The 12105-nt window shown below is 33.5% G+C and overlaps 2 protein-coding genes across 2 annotated transcripts; both read right to left on the reverse strand.

Annotated features, from left to right (window-relative positions):
• Positions 1-5162: 5162 nt before the first annotated feature.
• Positions 5163-6204, reverse strand: LOC127262400 (elicitor-responsive protein 3). Its single transcript, XM_051291056.1, has 5 exons — positions 6138-6204; positions 5971-6036; positions 5738-5876; positions 5507-5648; positions 5163-5420 (listed from the first exon to the last, which is right to left on the reverse strand). Exons 1-5 carry the CDS (start codon positions 6202-6204, stop codon positions 5163-5165), a joined length of 672 nt encoding a protein of 223 aa, XP_051147013.1.
• Positions 6205-6997: 793 nt separating this feature from the next.
• Positions 6998-9974, reverse strand: LOC127262401 (beta-amylase 2, chloroplastic-like). The gene is made up of 9 exons (XM_051291057.1): positions 9765-9974; positions 9096-9146; positions 8725-8928; positions 8412-8606; positions 8102-8266; positions 7754-8014; positions 7449-7667; positions 7151-7370; positions 6998-7067 (listed from the first exon to the last, which is right to left on the reverse strand). Exons 1-9 carry the CDS (start codon positions 9972-9974, stop codon positions 7063-7065), a joined length of 1530 nt encoding a protein of 509 aa, XP_051147014.1. The 3' UTR covers positions 6998-7062.
• Between the last annotated feature and the right edge of the window lie 2131 nt (positions 9975-12105).

A 12105-nucleotide genomic window follows, 5' to 3' on the forward strand; every position in this document is an offset into this window, starting at 1 on the left:
CTAAATTATCGAATACACTAAAAGCCAAAGAGGATAAATCAAAATCACTAAACCTAGAACGCAACCTATGGACTCTTCTATCCCTATCTCTAGTTAATTGGTAATTTTTTAACTCATTTTTATTACTATTATCAAAATCATTTTCATTTTCAATTTCAGAAATATTTTCCTATCTCACATTAGATTCCACACGAATTTCAACATTATTTTCAGTATTTTCAGCATCTCTTATACTAACAACATTATGCTCCACCTTATTTGGAATATTAGTAGAGTCTAAATTTTCAATATTAATTTCAAATTTATCCAAAACAGATTTTTCAGTATTTAAACATGACATCTCATTTTAATTGAAAATAACATCTCTACTAACAACAGTTTTAAAATCAGGCCTAGATCTTAACCATAATTTATAACCCTTAACTCCCTCCGGATAACCCAAGAGAACCCATTTTTTAGCTGTAGGGTCTAATTTGTCATTATTAACACATATAAAAGCAGAACACTCAAACACCTGAATATTTGAAAAATCAATTTTCCTACCAGTCCACCTAAATTCAGGACAAGTACAATTCAAAGTATTTGAGGGTGATCTATTGACTATATAAGCTGCTGTCATAACAGCTTCCCCCCAAAATTTTTTAGACAAACCAGATGAAGCCAAAAGGCTTCGAACCCTCTCGAAGAGTGTTTGGTTCATCCTCAATGCCACCCAATTCTGTTGTGGTGTATAAAGGACAATCCTATGTCTATTTATACCATTTTTTTTTACAAAAATCATCAAATCATCTATTATCAGTTCTTAGATATTTAATTTTCTTTCCAGTTTGATTTTCAACTTTAATTTTCCAATTTTTGAAAATCTCAAACACATCAGATTTATTTTTCAATAGAAAACCCATAGTTTTCCTTGAAAAATCATCAATTATAGATAAAAAAAATATCTAGACCCACAATGTGTGGGCTCACTAGCTGGGCCCCACACATCATCATGCAAATAATCCAACACAGATTTAGACAATTTACGTTTCTCACTAAGGGAATGGGGAAATTGTACTCTATGGTGTTTACCATACACACAATTATTACAAAAAGACACATGATTAAATTTTACATTTCCAAAGGATCTATTTTTATGTAAAATTTCTAAGTCTTTATTGCTTAAGTGTCCTAATCTCTTATCCACAAATCACTATTCTCACTAACAGAATTTATTGTGTTTACAGACATATTAATTGGTTCAGCACAAGTAACGAACAAATTATTACGTTTTACAGCTTTAAACACAAGTAAAGATTCCTAAGTAATTTTCATACAATAATTTTCTCATTTTCCCTCAAACTCTAAATTTGATAAGACAGTACAAGATAACAAATTATTTGATAAACCAGAAACATGTCTCACATTGTTTAATTTTAATACAAAACCAGTGTTAATTTTTAATTCACACTACCAATACCAAGCACATAGAAACACTATTATCAGCCATGGAAACAATGCAATTTTATAAGGTTTTGCATTCACAAAAAATTGATTTTATAGAAGTCATATGATAAGTGCATTCATAATCAATAAACCATCATTCATACATATATTGTTCACATTCAAACAATCGGAAGTCACAATAAATACATCAAAATAATTTTGATCAAGTAATGTCATATTGGCTAACTCATGAACATGTTGTTGACTACCATTATTATTATTACTGTTTGTATTATTATTATTATTATTATTATTCTTAGGACAATCACGTATAAAATGGTTCACCACAATTATAACATCTTTTACCCATTTTATTTAGAGTTCTAGGTCTATTGTTTCTTCTTGTTTTAGATCTATGTTTATTACTACTATTCTGGTTTTTACTATTATTACTATTACCAGAATTACTTTTCTTATTTGATCTAAAAGGAGATCTACCTTTTGTATACATGACTTCACCCTTATTAAACTTATGAATTTGTAAATTTAATTCTTTAGATTTTAGCTCATAAATAACTACATCTAATGTCACATTATCACACCCATATTTAATAGCAAATTTAACATCTATATATGAGTTAAGTATGACATTTAAAAAAAACCTATAGCACTGTAATCATCAATATTTTTACGGTCAGTAAGTTTTATATCTTGTATTAGTTTTGAAAAATTATCCAAATTTTCTTCTAATTATTTTGACAAATCAAGTTTAAAACAAAAAACAAAAAAAAAAATTCTAACAAATACAGTCACTACAAAAAAGTTGAAATTTAGCTAAAAAAAAAAAATTTGTAGCAAAAGATAATAATTCATAACAAAAATATTTTTGCGACGAAACTTATTTTGTCGCCTATACCGCGTTAGTAAAGGTCTTTGGCGATAAATATGACTTTCGTAATAAAAAAATAAGTTTATTGCAATGAAAAATTTAGAAAATAGATATAGCTACAAAAATATGATGTCATAGCTAAAATTGTTTTGCTATAAAATTAAAATCCATAACAAAAGAGTTTTAGCAACAAAATATGTATGACTTTTGTAACCAAATGATTTTAGCTATGAAAGATAATTTTGTAGCTAAAACTTTTTTGCTATAAAAATAGAATTTTCTAGCAAAAAATTTTAAGCGACGAAATTAATTTTGTAATAAATAATTTTTTTTAGCGATGAAATTAATTTTTGTTGCTAAATGATACATTTTAACTATAAAAATATTTCGTAGTTAAAAATATTGTAGCTAATTAGATACTTTTTTGTAGTGAGTCTACTGAAAAGTGAAGTTTGAGTGTATAGTTCATCTAATTTATTCCACAATGCCACAACAGTTTCTTGTTTACCTACTTTTCTAATAACATGATCTGGTAAAAGTATTATAATAGAGTAAGTCATTTCATCCGACTCATTTTTCCTCTCTAGAGGAATTTGAGCTGCATGATCCAACTTAATAGCTCTAATTAATCTTTGAGTAACTAAAATACTCCTCATTTTTGTTTCCAAATTCCAAAATTCATTTTCTCATCAAAAGGATGAATACTAAAAATAGATTGACCAACCATTTTACTATTTTAATAAAAACATATTTTAATTTCAAAAAATTATTTAGTTTAATTTTCACACAAAAATAGACAATATGACAAACAATACACACGAAACAAAAATACAGATTATCACACAACAATAGATAATCACAGAAGCAATTTAGGCAAATAAAGCAATAGATCACAAACCTATTACAACATACATTCGTGACTATTCAACCGAAGGTACTCGAGAATCACTCACGGCAGTGAGGATCGGAGTTTAGTAACCTTGGTTTAACAATAGCCTTTACAATTGTTTGGATGCAAATATTAAATGCAGAAATTAAACCAAACACAAAAAATAGTAATAAAAGTGAGTTTAGGGTTTATCCTCGTAGCACAATAACAAAAAATTATATTCCTACAAAACAAACCTATTCTGTTTTAGAAAATAGATGTTAGCCAACTATTTGTATCAGAAACAGAAACAACAAAAGATGTTTTTATTCTAACAAAGTGTTAGAATCCCCGAAACTGATGAAATATTACAAAAACTTACACAAACGAACAAGAACAAAACAAGACTTAAAGATTTTAAAGATTTCAAACAAGATTTAGTTTGAATATTATAGATCTTCAAAATATATTTAGCAAACTTTTAAGATTTGAATAAATCTTTTAAATTTTGACTCCCCAAGAATAGATTTGAAATGATCTTTAACAAACTTTACAAAACAGAGGCTACCACACCCGATTTACACTTTATTAAGAATGAAGTTTGAAAACAAAACTCGTTTATAAAAAATAAAACAGTTTTGTAACAAACTAATAAAAAACTAGTCCAAAAACTTAACCAAACTATACGATTTGTAGCGATTAAGTCCAAAACAACACAATCGTACTCGACCGAGGCTAGAAAACACATATCGAGTGAGATTTCGGCCGGTATAAAATAGATCTATAAGGAAAAGAATTGAAACACTTTAAAATAGTTTGATTCAACCATATCATTTATAGATCTAACTATTTGCACCCAAAGCAACGCAAAATAGAGAAGATTAACATGATTTCGAAACTAAAATACACCAAAAGCTCTGATACCACTTGTTATTAAAATATATGAACAGATCAAAGATTTTAATACAAAATCGACAAAAATTTGAACTAGATTTGGTTAAACTCAGCCCCTAACAAACTCGGAAACAAATTGACACAAAAACCACACCAATTAGCGACTACACAAAAGAACCGGCCCAAAACCACAAGACACTAACAAAAACAGAACCCCCACGAAACATACAAGGCGAAACAGTTTAAAACAAACGTCTATAAGTTGATCGAGCCACTTGCGGCTACGAACAACATCAAACAAGGGAAAAAAAATGCGTCACAGGAACTCCACAATGTTACAAGAGGAAAGACGCCGCCATGAACCGCCGAAAAAGATCGCCGGAGAAGATGGATAGAGAGGTCGAAAGAGAGAGGCTAAAGAGGGTGAGTGTAGAGTGAGAGAGTGTGAGTATTATGAGAGAAGCCTCTCTCTCTCTCAATATATAGGATGGTCAAAGGTGAATGGATAGCCAAGATCAAAGCCCTAAAATGGACGGCCCAGATTGCGTCTAGCAAAGGACGCAGATCCTAACTGGGGCGGGTCATGGGTTGTGGGTCGCGGGTCGCGGGCACAGCAGGTAAGTTGGAGCGGTTTAGGTAGACGGGTCACAAGGTGCGGGTCAACGGGTGTGGGTCGTGGGTTAGGGCCACGGTTCTATTAGACTACATAATTGAGTATCTGTGTCTTATTTAGGGTGGATCCAATTGGACTAAAAATTTTGTGAACAATTTTGCATACTATTGAAACAAAAATTTAAATCAAACATCCCATTTCAAATTACAACCAAACAAATTTTTTTTAAAATATTAAATTTTTTATGATTTGAACAAATTTTTTTTTCAATTCCAAATTAATATTTACATAATAATACACATTATTTGAAAAAATACTACTAATTATTTATAAAAAAAATACTAATTTAAAATTTGTAATATTATAAATATTATTTAAAATTTAAAATTGAAATGAATTATTATAGTAAACTAGCCAAGGTGCACAATAATAGTGAATAGTAAGAATCAACACAGTCTTACCTAGCTTCCTTCCTAGGATTCTTTGTGACGCTGCCTTAGAAGCTCTTTATCCCCACAACCACAAGAAGTTTGGCGTAAACACATGCACTCAGGATCGAACTCAAGACCTAACCCTTGTACGGACGATGTCTCACCGTTTGATCTACAAGGGTTTGACCCACAACCACAAGAAGTTAAGAGCCTCCACCAATGCGCAATCATCTGCCGCGCCATCTTGTGCACCGAGGCCGCCGTGTATCCATCACTACTCCTCTTGGGATTTATATCAACCTGCACCACAACCAAGCCAACTATATATATGGATTCATGAGGAAGAACTGAACTGAACAACAACACTAGAGCTCCGTACTACTTACATTGGGAATGAACTTCATCGCCACTGTTATCTGTCCTCTGTATGTCTCATCTTTGAGCTCCACATTGAACGCCGCTGGCCTCACCTCTATCCACCCTCCCCCGTGCTCGTTTCCTTCCACGATTATTCGTCTCAGGAAAATCCTGCGCGCACACCATATGGTATCATATTCGACATAGTTTCAAAAGTGGCAATTCAAATTAAGTCCAGTAGACGGCTATTGTTTACTAACATGGTTTCGCCGACAAATTTGGCATCCAAGAAAAATCTCTCTTTCAGAATCCTAAGCTTGAGGTGTGTCACAGTTTCTACTTCTGATGGCAGCAGTTGGAATGTAAACTTTTCGTTCCAGTAGATTTTGTCCAATTTTCCTGCATGAACGCAGACGACTGTCATCCAAAGCATCGACCTGCTAATTCGCGGAAAATGGAAGCAATAATGCTATTTTGTTTCAACATAATAGACCTGATGAGCTCTTGCTTCTGCAGATTTGCTTGCCGCATTCGACAACAACATAATAGTCGGGATGCCCTGCCATTGCAACACTCTAAAAGTTTAATGTATTTATGTTTAACAAGCTGTGTAAGAAGAATTCAGCTAAAAAATGCACGCAAATGCAAATGCAAACGCACCAAGGATGATGGCTCGGTCGACGCCTTGTGCACTAACAAGAACTACTTCAAGAACTGCACCTTTCATCTTGGTTAAGGGTACATTTTTGCTTCACATTTCTTGTCACTAGTCACAAATGGAAGGAAGTTATGCAAACTTCAATTCAATAGCAACCATTAAGGGAGTTACAAGAATTCATTTCATTTTAATTTTATTGAGCTGATCCATGACTTAAATTGGAATTCAATAGCATGCTTTCGTTAAATGCATACCCTTTTAGTAAGTTATGCGATGAGAGAATTCCATTTAATAAATAATAAATATTAAGACATGAAATTACTTATATTTTGAATTGAACCTATTTATTTCTGTACCCTTTCTTTAAAATGATAACCATACATCTTCAAATATAGTGTTGTTGAAATGTAGTATAAACTTTTGTGTCGTTGCTTTTGATTGCAATTCAAATATTATTTCCTAATTAATCGATATGCAGGTTATGTGTGGTATGTGACTATGATGAATGGGGGAGAGGGAGGACTTGAATACTGGACGTTCGGGCTCTTATATCATATTAACTAATTATTGAATACTGGACGTTCGGGCTCTTATATCATATTAACTAATTATATCATTTAAAAGGATACGCATGCATCATTAATTATTATATAGTATTTTTAGTTTCGCATATATTAGTGTATATTATATAGCATAGGTAGATGTGTGTGATGATGCTTTCCCAATCCTCCATGAAAACGATTTCCTTCATTTGACTATAGATGTGGTAGAGTCAATGAAACAGTTTAACCTGAATGATGATTCAGTTCATCTTTAGACATATACTGAAAATGCATGTACTAGAATACTAATACTATACTACCTTGTTTCATCAGTCGGTGATTGACAAATGTTCACGACTTGAAGCCATTATATGGATGATCAGAGTTAACCTGCAGTTGCAGATCCGGCAAAATCAGGCTATAGCTACAATTGAATCTCTATAGAAAGGTCATAAAGTGAGATAATATATTACCGTGCATTCTTTTCACAAAGTCACAAAAGTCCTCGGAATTGTGATTCTCCAGCAATTGTGGGCAGAGTCTCAGATAGGTAAAGCTATAGATTTTTCTTCGATCCGGGTCGTTGGCAGGCCTCGCATTTTGTAGGATTTTCTCGTAGCGTTCTTTGCTGAAGCACCACAGAGCATTTTCACACGCGACATTTACGCCCTTCTCCCAAGCAGTATTCAACACCTAAAAACATATGTATGTTAACAGCAGCATTAGTGACTGAATAGGTGAAGTTATATAGTAATTTGTTTGTTGCCTAACCTGCCAAACTAATCCCTCGGGATCGGATAATGCCTGTGGGCATTCGTTGGCCTGATCCTGAGTTCGTAGTTCAGCACATGTGAAGTTTAAAATAGCCCCATGCTTTTTTAGCATCTCCACAATTGCAGTGTAGCCGTTGCGATTGCTAGGATTATAGAGCCCTGCAGTTAACTCTGCGGCGTGGTTAGCTGTCTTATACCACCAGTGAATGCCGGATACCTGAGAGTGCATCAAAATAGTAGAATCAATCGAAAATGGAGGGAGCTGAAGATGATGGAAAAAAAGTTGAGGTGAAACAAAAATACCTTGGCAGCAATTGGTGTACAATCAAATACTAGCTTTGCGAAGGATAGTACTCTATCGCCATGATCAATAAGAGTTTGCGAGTACCAGTCGAGGAAGAATCGGCCGTAAGAGCTATCATACTGGCCGCCATCGCCAAAGAAGGAGGTTTCATATGGGTAAGAATTATAGTCACCTGCATTTGCAGGAGGCACTCCCCAAAATGAGTGACCCCTTTCTTCTGCTGCTTCTTTCAAACTCATCATCAAGTACCTGTCATGACACTGGAAGAAGGGAAATGTAGTTTCAATTTAGGCAGATCGATCATTGTAAGGATGAGAAAAAAAGCATTGGAATGGTTGAAGCAGGACCTGAAATTCCCCAATACCAGGATATTTCCAGCCATATTTCGAGGGATAAGATGGATATCGTAGTTCGCCGCAGGGGCCGAGTCCAATTTCAACCGCGGTTATGGTACCATTTGCTAAATACTCATCAAACTCCACACGAAAGCTCCTCATGAAATCGAAATAAACCTGAATGAAGAGGCAGGAGCAGGAGCAGGATCAAAACGAACCTCAAGAAAAAAGAAAGTAGCAGAGGTATATGAATATGACAATTCAAGATGGAAAACAGAGAATCTGAGAGAAGAAGCAAATAGAGTTCTAAGGTTGGAATTACCTCAATGGCCGTCCGGTTCATCAAAACACGCTCCGTGTCAATTCCCCAGGTAAGACATTCGTGATTCCGTCTTCCATCTCTATCTGTGAAGAAAATATCATGATTCGCATTGCCAATTTGTGACACCCATTCTGGAAGGGGAATATTCACATCATCGCCAACATTTCCTCCACATTCATGGAAGGACAGGACCACCTATTACCATTGTCGATTAAAATCAAAGCCACGCAGCAGTACAAAAACAGCAACAAAAATATATACGGTATATGATTTCACAACACAACCTCACAGTCACAGGGGAGGGGACTCTGACCTGCAGCTTGAGGCCCGTGTTTCGCACAAGTTGAAAAAGTTCGTTGTAGGCCCTCCAGTTATATTGTTGAGGACTACGTCCTTCCACTAATCCCCACCAGCAATCAACCATAACGCCATCAACCCCCATTCTCTTAAGTTGAAATAGCTGATTTTCGAGACTTGTATAATCAACCAATTCACCCCGCTCATTGATGACTCCCAGCTATATATTTCCAAAGGATGGGATACATTGTTAACCAAATGCAATGAAAATTAACATGAGATAAGAATAATCATGCAGTTTATATATTATTAGCAATTTGGTGAAGGAAAACAACATATGTAATGTAAGTGAAGAATTGTCTTATATTGATGGATGAGTGAACTTACAGGTAACATCACGTAAACTGGAATGTAGTTATCGCCTTCAAAATTCCTCTCCTGGGAAACCAGACTCAATGAAAAGTAAAAATTTGAATATACCACAATACGTAATTTTACAAGAGCTCATTTACCTATCGCATAAATAAACAAATCTTATCCGTGAAACATTAATTTAAACCAATCGTCGTCATAATAGGAATATGCATAATAAATGTATTCAGTCAACTACAACAAACCAGGAGACCCATCTGCATAGGTAAAGTTGATTGCATATGCACCAAAAATCAACTGGCTAGCTACAAGTTCTATGAATATGCGTTTCTCAATAATTGCAAACATCTGTAAACGAACTGCTAAATTTCTATCCGCGAATCATGAACATGAAAGCAACAGTCGCGCCATTTCTCGGAGGTTTTTTACTGTATGCACAATCTCATTTACGTCAGAAATTTCAGTTAACACCTAATCTCGCAGGAAGTATATCAAGCAAGGATATATATTCTGAAAGTAGGTACACCCCTATGAACATAACCAACACTGCTTACTAACATACGTAAACATATGCGCATATAAACAACAAAATCAACAGGTAAATATACAGTGATGAATATATATACAGATATATGTATATGTATGTATATAATTCTGGAGAAAAAGGAGAGTAACTAGAATCACCATTAAATCAGTTCTTCGAGAGTTGGCGCGGAAGTCAACACCACGATTCAGGAACGCAGTCCTCAACATTTTGCTTTCAGTTGTTGTGCGGCGGCAACGAGGACTGACTGTGGAACACTGGAAGGGAAATGGCGTTGATCGAGTGGAAGAAGCAGGAGTGCGAAGGGCGAAGCTTCGGAGCATCTCGAGCGATGCAGTAACCGTCTCCATATTCAGTTTTCTCTGTGCGCAAGTGATGACTGACTAGAAATGTATGTGTATGTATATCAGAAAATGCTGAATTTATATACAACTTGTCCCTCCTCTTGTTTGGGTCAGTTTTCTGTTACTATTATTTTTATTATTTTAACTTTTTTTTATATATATATATATAAATATGTAGGGTGCGTCAGATTTTTATTTAAAATCAAATTAACTAATATTCATTTGTTTTTTCAATTAAAATATCATTAAATCAAATCAAAACCGCAATTTCAATCACAGACCAAAACCAAAAAATATTTTTTAAATATTTTATTTTTATTTAAATTTACATATATATCAAATTTATTTTAAATTTATAATAGTATATACACTATTTCCGTCTAATTTACTTAAGGTTGTATTTGTTTGGGGGTTTGGATTTTGAGTTGGGATTTGAATAGTAAGAATTTTGAATTTGAATAGTTGTATGATGTGATATAAATAGGTGTTAATGTGATGTTTTTAATGTAAAATTGATTTTTAGTATAATATAAAAAATAAAAAATAGATGTTTGATTTGGTGTTTTTGGGGAAAAAAAATTGGATGAACAGTAGATTTAAAATCCAATCCCCTAAACAAACACACCTACTAGTTTTTTATTTTGACATTTATATATTCTATTCGTCCCATAACAAAGTATCCATTTTATTTTATTTTAGTTCGTCCCATAACAAAGTATCCATTTTCTTTTTTTAGTAATTGTACTATCTACCTAACGCTACAAATACCTTTACAATTTACAATATATTATACAAATGTTATTACCTTTATATCACACGTACTAATAAGGTTATTTTAGTCATTTATACTTTATTCCTATTATATCCCAATATAATACTAATATTTCTAAAACTACGAGTAAAAAGCAAATGAATATTTGCTTATGGGATGGAGGGAGTATAATTTTGATGATTCTTTTTTACTATTTTACTCTTATTATTTTTTGTAAATAATTTTATAAAGTATACTGGAGGATAAAAAGAAAAAGGAAATTGCAAGTAAATGTTCAAAATAAAAATTATAACAAATAAAATAGAATCAATAGAATATTAAATATTTGTAAATATTTGGGTAAATTGTTTTTTAGTTCTGTAACTGACCCTTATCATTTTAGTCCCGTAAGTGAAGCATGTCGCAAATTAGTTTCATAAGTGAAAAATTTTCGTTGTTTTAGTTCTCCGACGCCGAAGACACCCGCGTGGCTCTCCGAAAGCCACGTGTCCACCAGGTCAGCGGCACCTAGCGGACACGTGGATTTTATTTTATTTTTTAATTTTTTTTAATTGGACCAAATAAAAAAAATTAAAAAAACAAATAAAATTAAAAATAAATTTAAAATCAAATTAAAAAAATTTAAAAAAATGAAAAGAAAAAAATAAATTCACGTATCCGCCAGACACGTGTCCGTCAGGTGTCACTGATCTGGCGGACACGTAGCCTCCGGCGAGCCACGCGGGCGTCTCCGGCGCCGGAGGACTAAAACAACGAGAATTTTCATTTATGGGATTAGTTTGCGACAGGCTCTACTTACGGGACTAAAAGATAAGGGGGTCTAGTTACGAGACTAAAAAAACAGTTTACCCTAAATATTACTCCCTCTGCCCCAAACAAGGTGCAACGTTTGCTTTTGGCACGGATTTTTAGGTGGGTAATATTAAGTAGGATAATTTAAAAATTAGGTGATGTGATGGAGATAAAAATATATATTTTATTTTTTTATTTGGATTATGTGAGGGGATAAAGTGTGGGGTAGAGATTAAGTATAATTAATTATTTTCTATTTTGGAAATGTTGCAGGGTGTTTGAGACATACCAAAAAGGAAATGTTGCAGGATGTTTGGGACGGAGGGAGTAGTATATTTTTTTGTAGATGAAATCTGAATGAGCTGACAATTTTGTTTTGGAGATAGTCGGGAAGGTATGAATATGAATACAACTTCAGAAGAAAATGTCAACAAATGAGAGTTTGGAAAGTAATAAATCCACAGATTGTAAAAGGAAAAGGACATCGGAATGGTGGGATCATTTTGCAAGAATAAAAGTTAATGATGTGATATTTGTTGAATGCAACTATTGTAAAGCCCGTTTCAAAGCTCC

Source organism: Andrographis paniculata, unplaced genomic scaffold (assembly GCF_009805555.1).
Source record: "Andrographis paniculata isolate CXL003 unplaced genomic scaffold, ASM980555v1 Contig65END, whole genome shotgun sequence".
NCBI classification, from domain to species: Eukaryota; Viridiplantae; Streptophyta; class Magnoliopsida; order Lamiales; family Acanthaceae; genus Andrographis; species Andrographis paniculata.

Excerpts from the sequence above, each read along its gene's own strand:
- LOC127262401 (XM_051291057.1), bottom strand. The coding sequence starts at position 9,974 with ATGGAGACGGTTACTGCATCGCTCGAGATGCTCCGAAGCTTCGCCCTT. Across the intron at positions 9,147-9,764 it reads CTCGAAGAACTGATTTAATG|GAGAGGAATTTTGAAGGCGA; the intron begins GTGATTCTAGTT and ends CTGGTTTCCCAG. Across the intron at positions 8,607-8,724 it reads ACACGGGCCTCAAGCTGCAG|GTGGTCCTGTCCTTCCATGA; the intron begins GTCAGAGTCCCC and ends CAATGGTAATAG.
- LOC127262400 (XM_051291056.1), bottom strand. The coding sequence starts at position 6,204 with ATGAAAGGTGCAGTTCTTGAAGTAGTTCTTGTTAGTGCACAAGGCGTC. Across the intron at positions 5,649-5,737 it reads AAATTTGTCGGCGAAACCAT|GATTTTCCTGAGACGAATAA; the intron begins GTTAGTAAACAA and ends GTGTGCGCGCAG. Across the intron at positions 5,421-5,506 it reads CGATGAAGTTCATTCCCAAT|GTTGATATAAATCCCAAGAG; the intron begins GTAAGTAGTACG and ends GTTGTGGTGCAG.